At 42.7% G+C, this 25,576-nt stretch overlaps 2 protein-coding genes across 3 annotated transcripts in view; one reads left to right on the forward strand and one right to left on the reverse strand.

The window, feature by feature from the left end:
* GRAP2 (GRB2 related adaptor protein 2) overlaps nt 1-25,576 on the forward strand; it is an 83,558-nt gene that overhangs the window by 5,902 nt on the left and 52,080 nt on the right. The window lies entirely within an intron of this gene.
* Nucleotides 336-24,470, reverse strand: ENTHD1 (ENTH domain containing 1). Its single transcript, XM_067558953.1, has 4 exons — nt 24,119-24,470; nt 19,551-19,760; nt 6,537-6,807; nt 336-363 (listed from the first exon to the last, which is right to left on the reverse strand). Exons 1-4 carry the CDS (start codon nt 24,465-24,467, stop codon nt 336-338), a joined length of 858 nt encoding a protein of 285 aa, XP_067415054.1. The 5' UTR covers nt 24,468-24,470.

Consider the following 25,576-nt stretch of genomic DNA (forward strand, 5'->3'; position numbering starts at 1 on the left):
ACAAGTAATCCCATTGGTTTAAATGGGATTAATCACGCTGTAAAACAATGTTAAATGTGAGTAAGGGTATGGCACTCTGGATCTCCGGGTGCATCTCCTTCACAGCAGTAGTTTTACAAAGACCCTGCAGGAGGGATCCTGAACTAGTACTGGTCTCAGGTGAACGTCACCCTTTGCTGATCACAGAAGAGACCCAGGAAATGCCTTAAAGCAAAATGCCAGTGGCTTCCTACTGTACCAAAATGGAATATATACAAAAACTTAGAAATAGAAATAACATTTAAGAAATACTTCTTGATGTTTCAACTTTCCTATAGCTACATGTGTTTCTTAGCTCATTCCATGGAAGCTGCCATTTTCTGCCTAAAAGGCAGAAATTAGGACAAGAAGAAATTCATTCTGAAATGAAACCAATAGGAAAAGCTGTGTTTAGGTGTTTCGAAATATACACCAGAAAAGCTGTCAGGTAAAAGTAGGGTTTTTTTTGTGTGCTTGGTGTAATGTAACTTGTATTTCTTCAGCAAAACAGCAAAGTGGGTTTCTGCCCACGAAAGCTTATGGCCAAATAAATTTGTTAGTATTTCAGGTGCCACAGAACTCTCGCAGTTTTGCTAAAAACAGACTAACATGACCACCCCTCTGGAACTCATCAACATGCAAGGCATTGTATTTCTTTATTTTCATTGTTGGCAATTGCAAAGATAGATAACCTGGAAACCATTCCTTGAGAAATGGCATGCCTCTAATCTACTCCCTTCCCTGCTTCTTCAACCCAGGAATCTCTACCTGGATTATGTCCCTACCAGATAAATCCCAAGGATGAGACTGTAAGCACTTTGGGACAGGGACTGTCTTTTTTTTCTGTGTTTGCACAGCGCCTAGCACAATGAGGTCCTGTTCCATGACTAGGATTCCTATGTGCCACAGCAGTACAACTACTACTACTAAATCAGGTCGTGGACTGGAATTTATTGCTGAGGGTAGGTGGGTTTTTGTTGGAGCCCATAATGTGGGTGGTCTGACTATTACAGTAGAATCAGGGTTGGGGTCAGAAGCCACAGCAAAGTTTAATCCAGAATTGGAGCCAGAAGCCATGCCAGAGGTCAAAGCTGGAGTTCGAGTTAGAAGCCACACCAAGGGTCAAAAAGCCAGAGTTAATAACAGGAGTTAGGGCGAAGGACAAAGAAAAGGAACAAGGTGAGGTAACAAGAACAAGTAGCAGGAACCAGACGAGGAGGGAGCAACATGATCTCAGAAGTCTGGTCAGCAGCAGGCCTAGCAGCTACTTCCTCAGACAAAAGGTAAGGCAGGAATAGGAAGCTTTATGCTAAAAGGTGTCCAGTCAGCAATCTGCTGCTTGTCAGGTGATGCTGCCGAGTCAGTGGGTATAGCCCTTATTGAGGGGTATCAGCTACAGTTTCCTTGTCTGGCCTGCGGTAGATGGTGTGGGAGTCAGGCTCTTGCTCGACAACCCTGTGGGCCTAGGGTTGAGACCCATGATGCCTGACACTATTCCTCCCCCACACCCTCGAGGCTGGCACCATAGAGGCAGGCTTTTCAGGGTGATTCCTCTAGTTTTGTAGGGACATGAACATGATGAGCTGGCTCTGGAGAGCATTCTTTGCACCCACAACCTTCCCAGTCAATCAAATACAGTTCTCACTCCTCTGCATATTTGGGATTTCAGGATGTCCCGAACTATGTATTCCTTATGGTCCTGTACTTGAACCATGGGTGGGCGCAGTGGTACAGCTGGGAAATGGATCACTGAGAAGAGGTTTCAGGAGGGATACATGAAATACCAGATGGATCTTCGAGGACTGAGGGAGTACTGCAATTCAAATGTCACCAGACTGATTTGCTGAAAGGTGCAAGGGCCTTTGTATTGATGATCCAATTTGTGCACAGATTGGCCAGTGGTCTGTAGGTATTTAGTGAACAGCCATATTTTTTGACCAACCTTCAGAGGTAGGACTTCTTGGTGCTATTTATCAACACAACATTTATAGGCTATTATGGCAGCTTCCAGATATTCCTTTAAATTAACCTGGGTGTTATGAATAGTCTGTACTAGATTAGAGGCAGCAAGAACTACTGTGGACAGGGGGACAAGAGGGATGGAACTGTGGATGAAAACCAAAACAGAGAGAAGGGACTGAATTGGGTGAAAGCACATTCTGTGTTGTTATGAGTGAATTCGGCTAACAGGAGTAACACAACCCAGTTATTTTGGCAGTGGTTTAGGAAACAGTGTAGATACTGTTCAAGTACCTGATTGACCCATTTGGCCATCTGTCTGGGCATGATGGGAGGTGGATGCATGTGAATGGACATCCGTGACATGAAACACTTCCTTCCAAACCCTGAATGTAAACTGAAAGCCTCAATCTGTGGTAAGACAATCAGGAAGGCCATGGAGGTGAAAAACATGCATAATTAGGAGTTATGCAGTAACTTCTGCAGTCGGGAGGCATATGCATGGTATAAAATGGACCATTTTGGTGAGTTTATCCACTATGGTTAATATGGTGTTGTGTCCTTCTGATTCTGGTAGTTCTTCTACGAAATCAAGGGTTTTATGTGACCCGGTTCAGGAAGGGGTTTCAGACAGTATCAAAAGGATAAAAGGCTTGCTTCAGGAGGTCTTAGTCTGAGCGCAGGCATCACGGAACCTGATGTAGGATCAGATATCATCCCGCATTTGTGGCCACCAGAATGAGTAGGCTACTGCATGCCAAGTCTTGGATTGTCCAAAGTAACCCACCCAACAGGCTTCATAGAATCAGGACCAAGTAAATTAGACCATCCCTAACATTTGTCAAACTTGTTTTTAAAGGCTTCCAATGATGAGGACTCCACAACCTCCCTTGGAAGCCTATTCCAGAGCTTAACTATCCTTATAGTTAGAAAGTTTTTCCTAATATCTAACCTATATCGTCCTTGCTGCAGATTAAGCCCATTACTTCTTGTCCTACCTTCAGTGGACATGGAGAACAATTGATCACTATCCTCTTTATAGCAGCCCTTGATATATTGTTACCAGGTCCCCTCCTCAGTCTTCTTTTCTCAAGACTAAATATGCCCACTTTTTTGTAACCTTTCCTCATTGGTTTAGAAAACCTGACCTATTATCATTTTGTTGCTCTCCTCTGGACTCTTTCCAATTTGTCCACATCTCTCCTAAATTGTGGTGCCCAGAACTGGACACAGTACTCCAGCGGGGTCATCACTAGTAGAGCAGAACAATTACCTCCTGTGTCTTACATACAACAATCCTGTTAATACACCCCAGAATCATACTAGCCTTTTTTGCAGTTGCATCACATTGAGGACTCATATTTAGTTTGTGGTCCTCTATAATCCCCAGATCCTTTTCAGCAGTGCTACCACCTAGATAAAAAAACCCAACAAGAGTCCTGTAGCACTTTAAAGACTAACAAATTTAATTTCTGCAGGCATAAGCTTTCGTGGGCTGTAACCCACTTCATCAGATGTCAGGTGGGTTACAGCCCACAAAAGCTTATGCCTGCAGAAATTAAATTTGTTAGTCTTTAACGTGCTACAGGACTCTTGTTGTTTTTGCTGTATACAGACTAACACGGCTACAGCTCTAGAACTTACCACCTAGATAGTTATTCCCCATTTTGTAGGTGTGCATTTGAATTTTCCTTCCTTTGTGAAGAACTTTGCACTTGTCTTTATTGAATTTCATCTTGTTGAATTCAGACCAATTCTCCAATTTGTCAAGGTCATTTTAAATTTTAAACTTGTTCTCCAAAGTGCTGGCAATCCCTCCCAGCTTGGTGTCATCTGCAAATGTTATAAGCAAACTCTCTACTCTATTATCCAAGTCATTAATGAAAATATAGAATAGTACTGGACCCAGGACTGACCCCTGCGGGACCCCACTAGAAACGCCCTCCCAATTTGACAGCAAACCATTGATAACCACTGTTTGAGCACGGTCTTTCAACCAGTTGTGCATCCACCTTATAGTAATTTCATCTAGATCACGTTTTCCTAGTTTGTGTATGAGAATGTCATACAGAACTGTGTAAAAAGCCTTATTAAAATCAAGATATCATGTTTACTGCTTCCCCCCATTACTAAGTCAGTAATCCTATCAAAGATGGAAATTAAGTTGGTTTGACGTTATTTGTTCTTGACTAATCCATGCTGACTATTCCTTATAACCCTATTATGCGCCATATGCTTACAAACTGATTGTTTAGTAATTTGCTCCAGTATCTTTCCAGGTATTGAAGTTAGGCTGACTGGTCTATAATTCCCTGGTCCTCCTTGTTCCCATTTTAAAATATAAGAACTATGTTTACCCGTTCCAGTCTTCTGGGACCTCTCCCGTCCTCCAGGAGTTCTTAAAGATAATTACTAATAGCTCCAAGATTGCTTCAGCTAGTTCCTTAAATACCCTAGGATGAATTTCATCAGGCCTTGCTGACTTGAATACATCTAACTTATCTAAATATTATTTAACCTGTTATTTCCCTATTTTGGCCTGCATTTCTTCCCCTTGGTTGTCAATATTATTTGTGTCGAGTATCTGGTTATCATTAACCTTTTCAGTGAAGACGGAAGGAACATAAGCATAAGAACCTCAGCTTTCTGGATGTCAACAATTATTAGATATCCTTCCCCGCTAAGTAGAGGACTACACTTTTCTTTGTCTTGCTCCAAACATATTTAAAGAACTTCTTCTTATTGCCTTTTATGTCCCTTGCCAGGTGTAACTTATTTTGTGCGCTAGTATTTCTGATTTTGTCCCCACATACTTGTGCTATTCTTTTATAGTCCTCCTTATTAATTTGACAATGTTTCCACTTTTTGTAGGATTCCTTTTTGATTTTCGATCATTAAAGAAATCCTGGTGGATCTATATTGGTCTCTTACTATTCTTCCTGTCTTCCTTTGCATCAGAATAGTTTGCAGTTGCACCTTTACTCTTGTTTCCTTGAGGAACTGCCAGCTCTCCTGAACTTCTTTTCCCCTTAGATTTCTTTCCATGGGACCTTACCTACCAGTTCCCTGAGTGTGTTAAAGTTTGCTTTTTTGAAGTTCATTATCCCTATTCTGCTGTTCTCACACCCTTCCTTTCCTAAGAATCACGAAAGCTATCATTTTGTGATTACTGTCACCCAAATTGCCTTTCACCTTCAGATTTGCTTAGCAATTCTTCCCTATTGGTCAGAATCAAGTCTAAAATGGCTGTCCCCCTGGTTACTTCTTCCATTTTCTGGAACAAAAAGTTTTCCCCAATACATTCCAAGAACTTCTTAGAGATTTTGCATTTTGCCGTATTACTTTCCCAACAGATGTCTGGGTAGTTAAAGTCCCCCATTATTACCAGGTCCTCTGTTTTGAATATTTCTGTTATTTGTTTTAGAAATGTCTCATCCACCTCCTCTTCCTGATTTGGTGATCTATAGCCTTAGGGTCTATAACCCTTTTGCCTTTACCCAGAGACTCTCAACTGCTCTGTCTCCCACCTTCTTCTGGACCTCAGAACAAGTGTATATACCCTTTGTGTATAATGAAACTCCTTCCTTTTTCCCTGCCTTTCCTTTCTGAACAAGCTATACTCCTTTATACCAATATTCCAGTCATGAGACTTATCCCGCCAAGTCTCTGATGCCAATTAAATCATAATCTAGTTTATGTACTAATACTTTCAGTTCTTCCTGTTTATTCCCCATACTCCTTGCATTGGTGTACAGACATATAAAATATAGATCAGATTCCCCCACTGATTTCCTTCTTGTTGCTCCTTTGACCCTATTGTAATTTTCCATGTTCCTCCAGAATCTGACCTTCTGTTAAGGTGACTTTTTCTTATATTTATTCCTGTGGGCTTTTGTCACCTTCCCCCTTTGAACCTAATTTAAAGCCCTCCTCACTAGGTTGGTGAGTCGGTGCATAAAGATGCTCTTCCCCTTCTTGGTCAGGTGGATCCCCATCTCTTCCCAACAGACCATCTTCCTGGAACAGCATCCCATGGTGCTTGCAAGAACCTCAAGGTGGTGGGGCACCATTGGGGACTGTAACAAGGTTGGCCGTCCCTCCCTGTCAAACTTGGAGGGGATGCCACACCTCCTCACTACCCTACCTTGGCAGAGGCAGTCTCAGCTCAGGGCAGGGAACAGTCTCCAAGCTGTAGTTAGTTCAAAAGGGCCCCAGGCAGGGCAGCAACCAGTTCAAAGGCCCCGGGCGGGGCAGCAAACAGACTAGCTCTCCAGATGGGGCAGCAATCAGTTCAAAGGCCCCCAGGCGGGGCAGCAATCAGTTCAAAGGCCCCCGGGGTGGTCAGGGAAGGGGGAGAGGAGCGCAGGCCCACCCGACTCCACTGCGTCCCAGCCCAGGTCCCTATCTGTGGCCGAGGAGTCGGCCACCAGGTCCACAGTGTATGCCACGGAGTCAGCGGTGTCCCAACTGCAACACACTGACTCACTGTCCTGCTCCTCGGTCCCCAGAGCGTGTGGCCCCTTCCCTGGGCTACTTCCTTCCCCCTGTCCCTCAGGTACCTGGTATCCTGCCGCCCAGTCTTCCTCGTCAGGGTAGATGCCAAGGGGCAGGTTGTAGAACCCCTCGATCTCATCAGGAGATGTGGCAGGTTGGGCAGCTCTTCAGGGCCATCTGCAGGCAGCAGTTCTTCCAGGTCTGGCCCAGTCAGGGCCCGCGCCTCGCCATCATCCTCTTCCAATTCCAGGGGCAGCTCCTTTAGGTCTGGCTCTGGTAGGGTCACGTCCTCCGCGTCCACGTCGGGCAACTCTTCCAGGTCTTTGCCCCTCGAGACTACCGGGCCCGATGGGGTGGGTGGATCCGGGCTTACCATTGAGCCCCAGGTCTCACGCTGCTCCTTTGCCGGCACCCAGATGTCGGCCCTGGTCCACCTCCCCGGGTATCTGGTCTCAGTCAGCTCGCCAGGGTACCAGGCCATAGGCAGAGCTGGAGGGACATCCTTCCCCTCTGGGAGCTGGCCGCCAACTGAGCACCTGGGCCTCTCTTTTGTACTGCCTGTCCTGCCCCTCACTTCCGGGTTGGCAGATAGGCAGTCTCTGGCTCCACCCCCACAGGCCCAGCCTGTTGGTCCCCGTCAGTCTTGGAGGGAGGCCACCCCTCCTCACTACAGAGACCTATAGATGATTGGTCATTAACACAGAAGCGATCATTGGCCTAGGAATAATAGCATAGGGTGGTACCAAGGACGCCGTCCTGGGATGATGTTATAAACTTTACAAAAAGTTCATTAGGGAGGGCTATTCAAAGCAAGGTAAGGAACTCTAACGACACAGATCCACAAAGGAAGTGCGTCAATGTGTCAGGTTTCAGTACATTGGCTGGTTGTTCTTCGGTCTTCACAGGTCTATGGGACAATCATAAATTGTGATGCAGGAGTAATGTGTCTGCATTTTGTTTTTTCGAAGACATCCTACTAGTCTCGGTATTTTATGGGGAGGCATGGTTCGTCATGAAGTGTTGGTGTTTCTGGACCCAATAGAGTTGTTACCATGTGGATGGGGCTCTGGATTTTTGGATCAGGGTTCTCTAGCTTAGGTTCTAGGATTCCAGGTTTTTGAACTGGGAGAAGCTCAATGGGAAAGAGATAATGCATTGAGACTACAGCATATGGGGTCATGCCAGATTAGCCAGGTGCCCCAAAATCAAGGTAAAATGCAGGACGCTAATAAAAATGAACTGTAGGACTTCCTGGTGTTCCCCAATCACGACTTCAAAGATATGGTCTCCTGAGTAACTGGGCCCAACATCAGTGGGGACCAGTCCACTATTTCTACTCCATCCAAGGTAGTTTTGGGTTTTACTGGAAGGCTGAGGCCCCAGATTATAGAAAAATCCATGAAATTATCCCCTGTTCCTGAGACAATCAAAACCCATTGCATGGGAAAGGCCTGCTTGTCCTGCAGAATCTGCAATTGCAGGAAAATTTGTAGAAGTAGGGAGGAATGAGGGCCTCCTGGTTGAACATAACCTTGGGATCTTTCAATGGTGGTGCCCAAGATCAGGACCCCAACTGAACCTAGGCTTAATCTTTTCCCATTGTTGGGCTGGCAAAGATTTTGGCAGGGCACATGGATACCTCATGTCTCGCTTCTCCACAGTAGAAAAAGAAGTCTTCCCATCCCTAGCACTCTTGTTCACCAAGGGTCAGGTGAGACCACATCTACATGGGCTTGACTGGACCTGGGCTTCCTTGAGTTTGAGAGATGAACCTTGGGCAAATGTGGAACGTAAATGGGGGCTTCCTGCATTTCATTTATCATTCATAAAGTCTACGTTTATCCTGATATCCAAGTCCATAAGGGCCTTTAACCTGGCAGGAGAATCTATCTGTGCCAGCTCATCCTTTAATTTATCACAGAGACTGAGCTAAAACTGATGGAGGAGTGCAACATCATTCCCCAGGCAGTGTCTGTGGCCAAGCATCTAAACTGGGTGACACTGGAAGGGGCCAACCCCAGGGTTTTGCCAAAGCTCACATAAGACAGTCTCTGCCGTGTGAGCTTTATGCAGGTCATCAAAAGTGATGGCAAACATCTGCGAGAAAGAATCCTATCTTGTCAGTGGTCCTGCTCTAGAAGGGCAGAGGCCCATGCTAGGGCTTCTCCAGTAAGCAAGCTAAGCACCAACTCCATCTTGATCTGGTCCATCACATATTCCTGGGGCTGGAGCATAAACAGGGTAATTGACCCACAAAACTTACTACAGGTGCTATCGTATCTCTGGTAATGGAACTCTGTGGCTGGTCACCCAAGCTGGTGTCGTAAGGGGAGACAAGTGGGTATCTGCAGTTGTTCTAAGTGCTGCTACTTGTTCCCACATAAGCAATTTTCCATTTGCAGATGCCATATTTGATCCCTTGGTCTCTGGCTCTCATCTTAGAGGACAGTAATCTGTTCTGGCAGACTCACAGGCCCCTGGGGCATTGGTGAGGTGGGAGCGCCACTAATGTCCATAGTAGGTCCAGGGGTTCAGAAACAAGTCCCGGAAGAAACCAAGAGGGTCTGAGCAAATTGTCAGGGCCTGTAATGTGGGTAGTCTGAGTTAATGGTCAGAGTCCAGAGTAGAGTTGGGGTTGTGGTCAGAAGCCACACCAAAGGTCAAACCAGAGCCAAAGGCGCACCAAGAGTCAAGAAGCCAGAGTCAATAACTGGAGTTAGGGTGAGGGAGCAGAACAAGGAACAGGAATGAGCAAGAACCAGGTGAGGAAGCAGGAACTTGGTCTCAGGCATCTGGTCGGCAGCAGGTCTAGCAACTAGTTGCTCAGACAAGGAGTCTGGCAGGAATAGGAAGATTCATGCTAAAAGGTGTCCAATCAGCAGTCTGCTGCTAGTCAGCTGATCCTGCTGAATCAATGGATGTAGCCCCTGTTTGCGGGGTTTCAGCTGCAGTTTCCTTATTTGGCCTTGGAATGTAGTGGCATACAGAGTAAGGATCTCACTTGGCTACCCAGATGTGCGGTGCCTGGGAGGCTGTGGGGAAGGGAGGCAGATCTGAGAATATGGGTGGAGTTTAGTGTTGAGATCAGAGGTGAAGGATGCATGGTCTGGTATGAGAATACTAGGCTGAAGAAGAAAAGGGAACAGATCAGCTGCAAGCTATTTCTCAGAGAGGGAAGCTTCAGTTTATCGTCATCTGAAATTCCTAGACACTATCTTGCAGTAAAATAAAATAAAATAAAGTAAGATAAGTCAAGTTCAAACAAAATTATGTTTACCTGAAAAATTTATCTTATTTTGAATTTACCAAAAATTGGTATTCACAATCCAGTGTTTCCTGACTGATTTCAATGCAGAATCAGTTTCCCCCTGACCTAATGTCTACCTATTAGCAAGAAAATGGCACTCTTCTTGGAGTTCTACCTAAATCTTTAATGTCAATTTTAAGAAGACAGCTTTGATGTTCTTGTGATACAAATCTGGTTAATTCTACATTTTAAAAACAAGAGCCAGAGTTTTCCTTTAAGTAGAAGCAATGCAAGGGGTTACTGGGAACCTTCATTTTTGGGGGCCTTATACAGACTTAGCACGTCATGTCCAGTCTCTTTGTCCAGTCTCTTCCAGCGGTTGGGCACTTGAGCTAGAGTGAGGAGATAGCAGACAGCATAATTCCCCTCTCTCCAATGGTTTGGGGACCCACAAATCATGAAACTGGCTCTGAGATCACATACTAATTTGGAAAACTCTAGTGTGTTTCTGACTTGCTCTTTGCTACTTGTTCACTGCCATGGTAATAAATAGCATAATGATCAGAACAGACTGATTAGGTATCCTTCAACCCCTCTCCTCCAACTATAACATTGTTCCCAGCATATACCTCTGATGACTTCTTAGCAATGATTTGGGGTGCCATCACTTCTTGGGCCATTGCTGCTTTCCCTCTTGTCTGAAAAAGCCGGTTTTGCTGTGGCACAGATGCTGCCTTGGGAAAATGGTCTGTCAACAAAAGAAATATTTTTAAAAAATATTACTTTGGCAAAAGAAAAAAAAAGAGTTTTACACAGGTATTAAATTTCCTGGAGTTAATCGGGGAGAAAAATGCCTCTGAAGCCTCATTTGGTCCATTAACTGCAATGCCACCTGCCAAAGGCTGGGTCTGAATACTAACAGCTTTTATAACTCTTTATGATAATTGACAAACCCAGATGGATTCAAAATTCAGCACGACTCTCTTATTCTTACCTGCTACCTCCTGTGTTACATCCCCAGTGAGTAAAACGGGGATAACGGATGAAATAAATGTAAGAAGCAGGGTCGTTCTGATCACTTATGTGAAAATTATACAGATGAGTGAATGCCCAGCAAACCAGGACCAGCATCATCCCCTCCCCTGCCACCAAACCTCCTAATTACTATTTTAAAAGAACATTATTATTGCAGCATGGCAGACGTGTGCTGCACATCAGAAGGAGCTAACCAGGAGTTTAGAGACCATTTGAAAAGATAAAGACAAATTTTGAAGATCACAAGCCACTAAAAAAGAACTTTGTTCAGAGACAAATGTGGAGAAGAAATAATATGAGAATGATGTTGTCATTAATAATTTTTATTTTATTTGCTAGCATTTCAGACTGTCTTTATATGAGCTCTTTCCCCCACTACGTCTTTTAGCAGCCTGGCTTAACTAATAATAATTAATCAAAAAATATTTTCTTGCCTAGTGCTGCAGTGAATCATCATGATTCTCTGTTTGATGTAACAGCTTTGTTGTCATGGCAAAAATTGTGATGTCACATATTCAGTATTGTGATTTCACATGGCAGGATAAAATAGGAGTGGGATTGTGTGTGTAAAAATGAGAAAGGAAGAGAGTTCTGAAAGAAAACACCTTCCTTTGATGCCCTGATTTTGTGGGTCAAAGAGTAAACATTGTTTAGCTATATTGGCAGCTTTTCTATGAACAATCTCCTACACTCAAGGGCCCTGAAGTAACTTTCCTAAAACTGAGACGGCATGGATGGGACTTCCCTTTGGAGCTCACCAGCGAGGTAGATCATCTAACAAGTATTTCTGTATAGCAATGCAAAGTGCTCCCACCTACAGGTGTGTGAAACTTTGTTCAACAAAAAATGCAGATTCAGTGACACCAAATGGTTTCATGAATTCATGTTGATAGAACTGAAGTGGTTGTGTTGAAATAAACATTTTGAAAAAGTTGAAGTTTTTTCTGCTCAAATAAATGTTTTATTTTGAAATTTCTTTCACTGAAAAATTAAAAAAAACCATTTTCAGTTTTTATCCAAAATGATTTTGAATTGTCAAAGAGCCAAAATATCCATTATTTGCACAGCTCTACTCCCAGCCCCTGCAATCCCCTGGGAATTAAAAGATAAGACCTAGGTATTGAAACTACGGATAACTACGCTGCAATTAAAAAATGACGGCTGGCCTATGCCAGCTGATGTTGGACCATGAGACTCAGTCTAAGGGGTTGTTTAATTGCAGTGTAGACGTTTAGGGTCTGGCTACAACCTGAGTGCTGGGACTCTCCTACCTCACAGAATCCCAAGCTCCAGCCTGAACCCAAATGTCTACACAGCAATTAAACAGCCCATTAGCTCGAACCCCAGGAATCCAAGACAGCAGGCATAGGCCAGCTATGGGTCTTTAATTGCAGTGTAGACATACCCTGAGTTTCTCTCTTGATGACCACAGGGGACCCCACTTATCTGAATTTCTGTTTAAGCCTGATATTCAAAGGCCTTATAGGAAAAGTCAATTTCAGACATCTGTGTCTTCTTTAAACAAATCCAACATTCAGGTTAATACAGGTAATTTCAGATTATTTGTGTGTAGCAAACAGTAAGGTTGTAGGCTTCCTTGTAGTGTTTGTCATGATTAATCTGTGTTAGTCCACAGATTAATCTGTGACTAAAATATTGTGAGTTTGTGCTGTTAAAGTAAGTGAGAGGTGTGTGAGAGAGACAAGTAAAAGTCATGTTGTTTTATACCAGGACTATAGTTAACAGGAGATAGGTTTTCCATTGTTAACCCTTTGGTCATTGCGTTCAGACAGACAGACACACCTTCCTAACCATTCATGTGGCTAGAATTTTAGAAAATGCCAGTGTTCTCAGTGTTAACCTAGATTTTTCTGAGTTTAGAATCATGGGTATTTAAATTTTTTAGTACTAGGACTTCAGAATTTGTACATAGATTAAGTTGCTAATTGCCAACCTCTAAATTAAAAGATGCTTCATTTTATTAAATACATTTTGGAAATACATGGTTAGAAGGGTGTAGTTTTTCATCTCTAGACACATGTAGCTCTCAGCAACAACTTTGCTGTTAGTCCTTTGCTCCAGCTCCTGTGCTCTTTGTTTATTGCCTCACCTGCAACTGAAATCACAGTGGGGAGTTGCAATGTATCAGGTATAAGCAGTAGCTCTTGAGGGTACACGTTTTGCCCAGGGTACAGTAGTTGACATATTAGGCAGCAGTACAGTAGAATCATAGAATCATAGGGCTAGAAGGGACTGCAAGGGTCATCTAGTTTAACCCCCTGCCAAAATGCAGAATTTTTGTATCTAAACCATCCAAGACACATGGCTATCCAGCCTCCTTTTGAAAACCTCAGTGAAGGAGCTTCCACAACCTCCCTAGGCAGTCTGTTTCATTGTCCTACTGTTCTTATGGTTAGGAAGTTTTTCCTGAGATTTAATCTAAATCTGCTATGCTGTAGTTTGAACCCATTGCCCCTTGTCCCACACTCTGTGGCAAGAAATAACTTTTCTCCATCTTTTTTATGGCAGCCTTTAAAGTATTTGAAGACTGCTACCATGTCCCCTCTTAATCTCCTCTTTTCCAAACTAAACACACCCAGTTCCTTCAGCCTTTTCTCATACAGGTTGCATTCCATCTCTTTGATCATCTTTGTCACTTGCCTCTACATCCTTTTTATACATTGGTTACCAAAATTGGAGACAGTACTCCTGCTGAGACCTAACTAGCACTGAGTAGAGCAATACTATCACCTCCCGTGACTTGCAATCTATGCCTCTGTTAATGCAACCTAAAATTGCATTTGCTTTTTTTGCAACAGCATCGCATTGCTGACTTATGTTGAGGCTGTGATTCACCACAACTCCCAAATCCTTCTCAGCAGTACTGTTGCCAAGCCATTTATCCCCCGTTTTGTAATTGTGCATTTGGTTTTTCTTCCCTAAGTGTAGCACCTTATATTTTTCTTTGTTGAAATTAATTTTGTTGTCTATAGCCCACTTCTCCAATTTATGAAGATCCCTCTGAATTTTAGCTCTATCCTCCAAAGGGTTGGAAACACCCCCAACTTTGTGTCATCAGCAAATTTGTTCAGTATGTGCTCTATTCCTACATCCAGATCATTAATAAAGATGTTAACTGATACTGGACTGTAATGGGGTGACCACTCCACACTCACCCTGCAGGGTTTAAGACAGGCCAGATGGGCCAATTAACCCATTAGGCAGCTACTTAAGGAAGCCCAGCTGGGCAGGAATAGGCAGAACCTATAAAGCCCAGGAACTGAAAGGAGGTGGGACTGCTGGGAAAAGGCAGCCACTCCCAGAAGAAGGGGAGGAGATAGAGGCTGCAGGTACTCCTTGGGAAAAGGGAGGAGGCTTTGGGAACTGGAAGGCCCAAGAAGAAAAGGGGAACCAGTAATAGGAAGCAGCCCAGGGATAGAGCACTGTGGCCAGAGAGAGAAGGCCCAGACTGCAGAGTTTAGGGTCACTGAGCTGGAACCCAAGAGAAGAGTGTGCACCCGGGTTCCCCTACCAGCCACTGTGCAAGTGGCACTGGGGCAGTGAATGGCAAGACCACCTAGGACTATTGAAGAGCTTAATACCCTCCCCACACTTGGAAGGGGGAAACCAATAGTAACACAGCCAGAGGGCTGAGCCACGAAGAGGATGCTGTGGTTCCTGAGGCTGCAAGAGAGGCTGCAGGTGGACAGCAGGGTTGGAGCGATGACGTGGGAACTGCAGAAGAGCTAATCCCCAAAGTGGCCAGCAAGATGCAGCTCAAGCAGTGAGTGGTGCACCTTGTGACAGGGCCTGTGAAACCCCACTTGAGACCTCCCTCCAATCTGACATCATTCCATTAATAGTTACTCTTTGTTTGCAGTTGTTTAACCAATTATGTATCCACTTAATGATAGTTCTGCCAAGCCTACATTTCTTCAGCTTAGCTATCAGAATGTCCTGTGGGACTGTGTCAAAAGCCTTGCTGAAATCCAGGTATGTTACGTCCACCGCATTCCCCCTATCTACCAAACCAGTTACCCTGTCAAAGAAGGAAATCGAGCTGGTTTGTCATGATTTGTTCTTAATAAATCCATGCCAGCTGCTAGTAATTACCCCTTCATCCTCCAGGGACTTGCAGATTGAATGTTTTATACATTGCTCTAGTAGCTTCCCAGGTATCGAAGTCAGGCTGACTGGTCTATAATTCTCTGGCTCTTCCTTTTTCCCCTTTTTTAAAGATGAGCACTACGTTAGCCCTTCTCCAATCTTCCGGGACCTCTCCTGTTATCCATGAGTTTGTAAATACTATTGCCAGTGGCTCTGAGATTTCTTCAGCTAATTCCTTCAGTACCCTCAGGTGAGCATCCCTATCTGCATCCTTTACCCTTTATTATCTGTGGTAACTTCACTAGTCATCTGGTCATATGTTCTTTTTTGAAAAGACTGAAGCAAAGTAGGAATTGAGCAGCTCTGCTTTCCTGTCATCTTCCATTACCAGCTTATCTTTTCCATTGAGGTGCAGACCCACACGGTCCTTGATCTTCCTTTTTTGTCTCATGTATTTAAAGAACCCCTTTTTGTTGTTTAACATTCCTTGCCAGCTGTAACTCATTCTTTGTCTTGGATTTCCTGATTTTGTCCCTACACGCTTGCGCTATTCCCATGTATACTTCCTTGGTGACATGCCCTTCCTTCCGTTTCTTGTATGCATCCTTTTTGGTTTTTAGATAGCTAAAAAGCTTCTTGTGCAGCCAGATTGGCCTTCTGTGGTTCTTCTTATCTTTCCTCTATGTTGAAATAGCTTGATATTGAGCCTCCAGTATTATATCTTTTAGGAACTGCTAGCCCCCTTCGACTCAGTAGTTAATGTCAAGCACGCACACACTGACAGGAAGAACAGGTACTGAAGTAAACTAAGCTCTTTTAATATATTATTTTGCCCTGTGCTCTCAGTCATTCTCACAAGCTAATTAGGGCCAGGCCTAGTTTGTTCTTAAACTGGAGACTTCCAAGTAAAACTTTACTGCTCCAGAAGTGGTGGTGATTATTCAGTATGTCGCATGCTTCTCTCTGAATTAATACTGCACCAACACCCCCTGAGAGGTGATGACCTTGCTGTCTTTTGCATCAGACATGAAAGTCCTGAACACCTGGAGAGGTCAATTATCCCACAGAATATTTGTAAGGTTCCTCTCTGCTGTTTCCATTGACTATCTGGTATTTCTTCACTTCTGATACTAGGCGCTCAAATATTATGGAGGGACAATGGCCCAGGTCTGTAACAGATTTAGGTACCTACGTCTCCAATATAGGTGCCATTGGGATCCACAAAACCCACACCCGACTGCAATCTAACACTACGTGCCTAAATTCACTCAGTGCCTAAATTTTTTATGTAAAAGTTCCCTAGGTGCCTAAGTTTCTGCCTTTGGGCATGTGTACAATATCTCACTCAAGATGACTGAATGCCAGTCACACACCTAAATCCCAGCAGGATCCTCAAACCAGGTGAAGACCGGTATTCCCGTCTGTCACCTGTGAGGCGCAATCCAGCACTCATGCTCAAATCACACCTACCCCACTCAAGGCCCATTCAAGAGGAGGAGGAGGTGGCAGAGCCCTTATAAATTTAAATCCAAATGGTGATGACCGTGCCCTTATAAATTTTAGACCAGTGGTCAGAGCATTCCTCCAGGATTCAGGAGATTCAGATTAAATTATATCCTCTATCTGTTGGAGAGAGAGGATTTGAACAGGAGTCTCCCACTTCTCAGGAGAGCACATTTATGGGTCTCCTTCAATCTCTCCTGTTGAAGCTGTTGCAGTTTGGATACATAAACTCCTTAGTAGGGGTCTCCAATACATGAAGCATGTTGCCTTGACATGACTGACACACCTACAGTATACATGGCCAGCCAGAGAAAGCCACAGGTAACTGAATTCGATAGGTCTAGTTCTCATTTATACTCAGGCTCCTTTATCCCATTTTGGTAGTGTAAAGTAGATATAAATGTCATTCACACCCACTGAAAAGTGCCTTTACTTTGCCAGAGTGGTGTGAAAGGGCCTTAGTGTAAATGAGAATCCAGGCCCAAGATCCCTCTATTAGTACTATGCCAGAAAACAATTAAAGTTTGAAAGTCAGATATAGTATCTTGGGGTATAAATGGAATTAGATGCTTAGCTATCATTCTTCTTGCTCACATGCACAGAAGTTAAATGACCATCAGATTTGGAGTCAGGAAGGAATTCAACTCCATCCCCTGGGCATATTGAATTCTTACACTACTTATGTTGCTCAGGGGTATGGATTTTTCACATCCTTGAGAGACGTAGCTGGGTCGACCTAACTTATGACTAAGCCTTAATCATAACAAGGATTTTGGGACAATAACTATACAAGTCTATCTGGAGACATTAGTGTTAGGAAAGGCAGTGTCAGTGCAATAACAGATGGCTTGTAAAGCCAGGCTTTGTTAGACTGGATAATTATACTACAATCTTTTATAACATCCTGATTGTCTCTTTCATTTATTTTGGCTACAATAAATTACCTATTAAATCTGACTTCACCAGCTTAAGAACACTCAGTTCTCAGGTGTCATTCACTTGAACTTCTCAGTGTTCTAAGGATTTGGGAGGTGGATCAGCTAGATGTATGTGTCTGGAGCGTTAGAAGGGTTTCTGAAAGAGGGAATAGCATGTGACTTCTGTCTGAGAGGAAAAAGGAGAGCTCAGCGAGCGTGGAGTGGGAAACCTGAGGAATATACTTGTCTTTAGTTCCTCAATACAACTTCTTAAGAATGAGTAGTGGTCTGAATCTTAAAACGTTATCAGCCAAGAAATAAAGCAGACAAACTCCAGCCTCTACCTTCATGGTGTTTAGATATTACAGCACAGGCGGTATGTCAACATGAAGACCTTTTTGAAGACCTTACAGTGCCTAAGTGCAGCATGTCTGCCAACAGGTGACCATACATTAGAGCAGTGGTTTTCAACCTGTGGTCCTTGGACGCTATGGGATTTGCAAACTAAGATTTCCAAAGGGGTCTGCACCTCCATTTGCAAGTGTTTAGGGGGCCACAAATGAAAAAGGTTGAGAATCACTGCACTAGAGCAAACGTAAGAGTGGAGTTATCCCCTGCAATCCAGCAGCTGGACTTGCTGTACATGTAAATCCTTCATGTTACAGCGTAACAATGGTTGTCACTGGGACCTTGTTAAGGTCCGTAGGCAATAGCTGCATAAGGTAGACCAATCTGGAATCCCCACACCCATAGGAGCTGGCATAATCTGCTGTCATTCTTTGCATAGATACCACATTACACTTGGCTCATTCCCACAGTGACCAAGAATAGCAGCACTTCTGGTCTTCTGTTGGTGTATCTGGACAGACTGCATGTAAAATGCTGCAAAACCTAGGATGACAAGACAGGGTGAAAGGCGAAGCAGCAGACAGAATACTGTACATGTCTTGGCTTTGGTTGTTTGTATTGTGTCAACTTGACCATTCATGTCTTGTAACTTAGCATTCAATACCAGTCATTTAAGACTTTATAAACACAAGCAAAATATCTTGGATCATTTTTTCCATGTATTAAACACTGGCCTACGTCCTCAGTCTTCCCAGTGCTAGTTCTGTTTGTTTCAGCATTTAGGAGGATTGTCTGAGCAGGATTAGTTCCTGGCAACATTGATTAATCACAAGTCCTCCCCTACTTTTTTATAATTTAACAAAATTGTATATGGACTTATTTCCTCACAAGTGGATACTCTTGATGCTTTGCAGATTCTCATCATGTATAATATGGATAATGGCAGGACTCGAACCTCAGACAATAACTGTACCTGTAGGCCATCTTTCTCCGTTTCTTGGCACAGAGCCATATTGATTTAGGTCACACCAGGGCACAGTCACCTTATTCACCTGTTATGTCACTGTGGATACCGTCTGACAGTTCAGGCTGAAAGGAATATTCAGCCTGAACACTTGAGGATTTTTTAAAAACACTACCCAATTCCCAAAGAATCCACTTCTTCCTTTTTCCTATATATGCTGTACCGTTTGGATGAATTTAAGCGGTCTCAAAACTGAAAGACAGAGAGTACTGTCTGGAGTCAAGCATAATGCCACACAGATGGTGTGCTACTACTCCTTCTCCCTCAGCTATAGCAGTGTGTTTCAATACCGACATCTACAGCATTCCTGTTCTAGTTTTGTCATCTTTATTATTACCTTGATTTTTGCCAATGCACCTAAATTCTCACTCATTGCACCTTTTCCTATTGAAGTATCTTTGCACTGCTTCACCGGTGTTCCATAACACTGACAGGCAGCATTTCTTGCTATTCTAGTACTAGTACCCTCTATACAGTTCTGCCAATGGACCTCAGTCCTGACCTACAGCACCTCTTTGCTATTCCATTTCTGGGTCCCCTATGCATTTTTATCAAATTACCATTGGTACCCTCTGATATTGCAATCCTGAGTAAAGGTTATCAATCATACCAAACCATGCAAAATGGGTTGGAGATTTTCTGAGGAGAAATGTAGTAAATAGGTTAGAATACCACAAAACCCCAAAGACCATTTCATTTTGAGATTGACAAATGAAAGTGTAATGCAGAAAGACCATCACTTTGCTCCTGCAAACTTCTCCTCACTTTTCTCTTAAGCCCTCCATCTCTATCTTGCAAGGTTATCTTTTCAGATTGTTGGCTAATGTGAAGCCCCACCTGTAGAGCTGACTAAAGTACTGGCACATGTAAATTTGCACTTTAAGCCTGAGATGCTTACGTTGAACTTTTACAGAATCAGGAAGCTCTGGGATGGGCTCAGAGGCAGACATTGTTGGCGAATAGTCCTTGGTAGTGGTCGTCTTAGGCAATATCATTGCATAAGAGGTGCGCCGCCTACTCCTACGTGCTATCTCACGTTCATTATGTAGCAGTTGGTCATCTGTTAACAAGGCACTGACTTGCTTAGATTTTTCCCTCACGTGATAACCTGTTGAAGTAATTAGGTTTAGTTTAAAGAAAAGAAATATTTGGTAAATGTGTTAGGAAACCATCATCCCATTCTGTAATGAGGGCCAACTGGATCTATCGTGGGCCCCAACAACTACAGAAAAGTGCAAAATGGCTAAGGATGCTGAACTGTTTATAACCATTGAACAATGAGTCAAGAAACCAAGACTTCAGTGAGCAGTTGTCTTTAGTAGACTTAATCATCAGCTGCTTACAAAGTAAGACATTGCATGTGTGGTTCATATACTGAAGTATGTTTTTAGGGTGTGGTCTTTGAGTTTTCTCCCTTTATTTCTTCCAAGGACCAGCTTTGTAACAGCCCATTATTATGGCTAAAAAGGACAGGATGCTGCTCCTTTGATCAGAGCAGCATTCAAGAAGAATTCCTCCCTGCCCTCTGAGTTCAGAGTGGGCATTAGTGTATTGCTTCTGTAAGGCCTCGCCAGTCCATGAGCTCTGATCCTTCCGTACGGCTGTGCAAAACACTGCCACGAGTAGGCTTGTACAAGTATATAGAGTTTTTCCATTTAAAATATGGCTATGGTTGTATGTAGTGATGGGAATATTCATATCATTGTGAGTTACAAGGAAAGAGGCTGAAGTGCTTTTCCTCTTCAGTCTCTGGAAAAGATTGTCAAGCCCAAACATGCTAGGTCCAACGAAGATATCAAGGATTAAAGACCTCTTTCAAAAGAGACATGATTATCCTATTAAAAGAATTTGTCTAGAGGGGAAATGTCATACTTTTTGATATCTTTCTAAAAAGTCTACTGTGTTTGGGGAGGTTGTTTCACACACATACTAAGCTACCAGCTGTAGAGGAGTCAGTTCAATAAAGCTGGTGACTCTGCTTAGGAGAGTCTCATGTCTGAATTTCTTTTGGGGTTGGGGGGGAGGAGGGGGAGCTGGTACAGCAATGAAACTGGAAAACCCATCAAATTCACTGTTTGAAATAGTTATCAGGGAAACAAACAGAGAGCATTATATTAGAACTATACTAAAGGCTCTGTCATGATGATCCTTCTTATACTGGCAGGATCCCTGGAGGTGGAAGGACAAGGGAGTGTTGCTCCTCTTTCTGGAGTTTTGAGTGGGGAACCTTAATGTATGTGACTGAATCCCTCCAATGGCAGGTAGCAGGCACTGGGGGACCTCTGTACTCCATATCTTCTGTGTTTCTAGATCTATCTAACTGAGACATACAACTGTATTTAGGAATCCAGTGTTAAGATGTCCTACTAATGTACATTACTCTCCCTCCACTTGATAACTGTTTCAAACACTGAATTTGATAGCTCCTCTAATCTCAAGGTTGTATCACCCACCAAGTGAATTCTGTCCTGGGATTCTCCTAAACGGAGTGACCAGCTTTATTTAATTTATTGTATTTGCAGCTGATAGTTTCAGGATGATGTTTCTGTTAACTGGTGAGTCCAGGCACTACAAACTGACATTACGTAAGTCATTCAATGGCTTTCCACTGGTTTTGTTCTGTAACTTGACCTGCATACCACCACAGATTTAAACAATGGTGAGATTAAGAGACACTGTCTCTTTTGTTGAGGAAGCTGTGAGAGGGCCATTGCAATCCTGATTATCATGGGACAGTTCTAGTTTTCATAAATCTGAGTCCCATGACCCTCAGCTTCTTGCTGGATGATTAAATGGTCTTGATTTAATTTAATTTAATTCTCGTATCAATATGAAATGAACCACCATCATTATGCTCTGCTGCAGTATCATTACATGAAAACTGAGCTATAGCAGTGTCATGATGTAGCATCACGGTGTGATTATTTTGTCCCGCAGGATAGATACAAATAGTTGACATTTCAAAGCCAGTAGGAGCTGTATTAAACTTGTATCAGCTGGAATTCACTTTTACATACATCACATGGAAATATGAATTGTCCAGTGTGACAGGCCTATCACTGCCAATAATTCATCTAATTTTCTATGGCAAGGTGGATGCATGGTCAGGTCTCAGAACCAACAGGCCAGTAGCTTCATCTACCAGCTCATGCTGCTCCCAGCAGTGCTGCTTTCTTACTAATAATTTAATCTTGTCTTTGAAGTTCAGCTCCTAGCAGTTTGCCTCCTTTTTCTCATTTTCTTTCACTTCTTCTGTTTAAAATTATAATGGTCCATTTCAACAAAATTAACTGTAATTTCATGGATCACCACATCAGGAATAATTTTTATACATAATACAATAATCCATGTATTTGTTTCTCAAAAAGCAAATTGTCTTGATGAGCAATTCTGTCTGTGTAAATAACCCTGGTTCTAATTAAGAGCTTGTTATTTCAGAGTATTTTTGGTTTTAGTATTTTCTGACAATTTTTAGCAGATATAGCAATTTTTTAAAAGGGAATGTTTATCAAATATAAAATGAGGGTAATATAAACTAGCACTTACATAATGTTTATCAGTAGATCTCAAAGTACTTTATAAAGGAGGAAAGTAGTATTATCCCCTTTTTACAGATAAGAAAACTGAGGTTTAGGAAGGTGAAGTGACTTGCCCAAGGACACCCAGCACATCAGTGGCTGAGCCAGGAATAGGACCCAGGTCTTCTGAGTTCCAGTCAAGTGTGCTATCCACTAGGTCACAGTGCTTCCCACAGTTAACTTCATTTACTTTTAATTAACCCGCCCCCCCATGCTTTTATCAATGTTTCATTTTTCATTACGGTATACTTAAACTGACTTTATTTTTGTAATTAATGTAGTCCTCATAAAAGGTGCCAGACTGAGAACACCAAACACAGGTAAGTCTTCTAGTTATCTGTACAACAGCTACATCATGGGCAGTGACAGGACAAGTTTCCTACACTGCTCTATCAATATGTCATCAGTAATACCCTGGAAGAATCACTTCTAGGGCTAAATGATGGGGAGTTCTCTTATTGTGGCCTTTATTAAGTTTTAGTCTCTCTGTTGAGATTGCCAGCCAGTGGATCAATTAGCATGAAACTGTGTGGTTGTCCTTGTAATATGGACACTTTTCTACTATGAATTGGACTGCAACTTCCAATTTATTTCACAAAGGTCACTAAACAGATATTGGATGGTAAGAACTTTGTTACCAACCTGTCCGGATTGGAACCAGAGACCTAGAGATTCTGATGATGATAAATATAAAAGGCCTCGTATCCAAGTTCCCTGTACTATCAAGTTCCCCGAATGACTTTATTTTCATTGTTCCTGAGATGGGGCAGTGTAATCAAATTCTGATGGCAAACGTGCCCAAAGGCAAACATCAATCCTTTACTTTTAAATATGATAAAATGCCCTGGAATACTGACCTGAAATCTTAATCTAGCATGAGCCAACCCTGCACTAATGACAAATTTAATTATATGATTGTTTCTGTTATTTAGTGGCTCAGTCAAACTTACTACTTAACCAAGTCTTTTGTTACTTCATATCAGGACTAGATACTACAAGCTCTAATTCCTTCAGCCTTTGCCTCTGAGTCATGATATGCCTGGCATGCTACAGAGGGTATGTCTATGCAGCAGTTGGGAGTGCGCTTCCTAGAGGGTGGACAGCCATGTACTAGCTCTGCTTAAGCTCAGATGCTAAAAATAGCTGTGAGGCTGTGGGCTAGCTGCCCAAGTACAGTCCTGCAGGACTTCTGAGTTGCAACACTATTTTTAGCACACTAGTTTGAGCTGCGCTAGCATGTCTGTCTACCCACACTGGAAAGCACCCTCCCGATTGCTATTTAGACATACCCTTCATGCCTGAAGAGACACTGAGCAACCATATCAGTTACACCACTGTCATGTTAATATTATCTTCTGAGATTTGTAGCCATATCAATGCTACATCAGTCTTCTCCCCTTAGGTTTCCATAGACTGTCAAGAGAATTTCTATGTAAAGCACGACAGGTTAGATTGTAGATATTAAGGTATTTCAATATATATTTTATACTTTGGCATTATGGTATCTTTTTGCTTATTCTCCTCCCACCATTTTTCAGAAATGACAACTACATGTAAATCTCCCAATTCCATGTGTTCCACCTCACCCACATTTGCATTTAGACTTCTTTCAATAGTGCATAGGCACATGGAGTGAATTTCTGGCCTCTTTGACCTCAGCAGGGCTGGGATTTCATCCTTCCTTTTTATTTGTGAGAGGTGGAAGCATTTTTATGCATTCTTTTTTTCCTGATACCGTGGTAAATTGCTCCTACTTATCCCCTTTCTGACTTCCTTTAGTGCAGCCATAATTACTTGCTATATTTCCTCCAGTAATTAGTTTAAATAATCCCCCCCCCCCCCAACCCTTCTTAAATTTAATTGACAGGCCTTGTCAAGTTATATTTACCTTGATCCTTTCCAGCTTCATCTATATAATGAAAGTCCTTTAATGTCTGAATGTTAAAGAGCCCTTCTCGACAATGCTGGATAACTTTCTTTGATCCATTCTTGATGAGATAATCCAAGAGTGTGAGGGATTTATACACATGCCTCCAGTTCTTTCCTTGGTCATTCATCCTGTGCCATATCATGTTCATAATCTCGAAAAGAGAAACTGTATTGTATGTCAGGTCACTGATCTCTAACATCAGTGAACTAGAGGGACCCCATGGGTCATTAGAGGTTGCTTCCCTGACTTTGACCTCAGACTCAGAATAATTTTTCACAAAGTTTTTCATGTGTCTCCTGAATGCCATGGAGATGACGGGTTGTTGTTCAGTTGATAAAGTTCATAAGAGAGGCCTGCGCTGCTGTCCTTGCCTAAGTGATTTAGTCTCCACCTCAGCAAACCACCATGATTTCTGCAGATAGAACAATACAAGGAAGACATGTAACTTGTTACCCACTCAACATTTTGAAGAAAGAGGGGCAGGCCAATAATTCTCAGTTTCTTATTAATATGGGCCTGCCAACATGCGGAGCACTGGGGTAGCAATCATAGGGCATTACATAGGGCATTACTTTCTGGCCCTAACTAGCTCAAAAGGAGACCTATCCCTAACCAGAAGTATGGCAACTATGAAATAGCCACAAGGGTGAGAAGATAGGGAAAGGGATACTTAGGTTCTCCTTAGGAAAGACTGCAGTAGGGTAACAAACTGGAAGGAAGATGACCTGTGTTCTACTAATGGCTTTATCATTAATTTGCTGACCATGGGCAAGTCACTTAACCTCTCTGTATTGCAGTTTACTCATCTGTAGAAATGTTAAATATTGTTATTAGTGATCATTTATTATTATTAGATGTTTGTCAAGGATAGTGAAGCCACTGGAAGTGAAAGAAGGGCTAGAACACTTCATTATCTAGCAGCTTTAATTAAATCTATACCATACCTTCCATTGTTAAACCAGGGCTGCAGAGCACTTGTATGGCACCCCTATAGTTAGTACTTTGTGCACACATACAAGAGACCCTAGTTCAAATGACAGATTCAAACTTGAGCCCGCAGAAGCTAAATTATGCTGCAGGGGCAGTGTATGCATGCAGGGACGAGAAAAGAGGGTCTCATCTCATTCTGCAGCGACCCTTCTCTCTTCTGCTCCTCTAAACAGGAGAGGGAGATTACAGGAAGAAAAACCAGGGTTTCATGTGCCTGAGGACTGTTCTTTAAACTGAATAGAGTTTCTCTGCTGATCATCTTGGATCCATCAACTTTCACAGCTGGCATACGCAATGGGGCGTGCATTTTAGTTGAGGCAATGATAGCATGAAAAGGGAACACAGTCTCCAAACAATTTAAACAGTGCCCAAGAATTGTCAATTCACAGCTTTATGAGATGAACCCATTCCCCCTCCCTTCTTTTC

This window comes from Emydura macquarii, unplaced genomic scaffold, assembly GCF_026122565.2.
Source record: "Emydura macquarii macquarii isolate MOO-44397 ecotype Brisbane River unplaced genomic scaffold, CSIRO-AGI_Emac_v2 contig_2205, whole genome shotgun sequence".
Taxonomy (NCBI): Eukaryota; Metazoa; Chordata; order Testudines; family Chelidae; genus Emydura; species Emydura macquarii.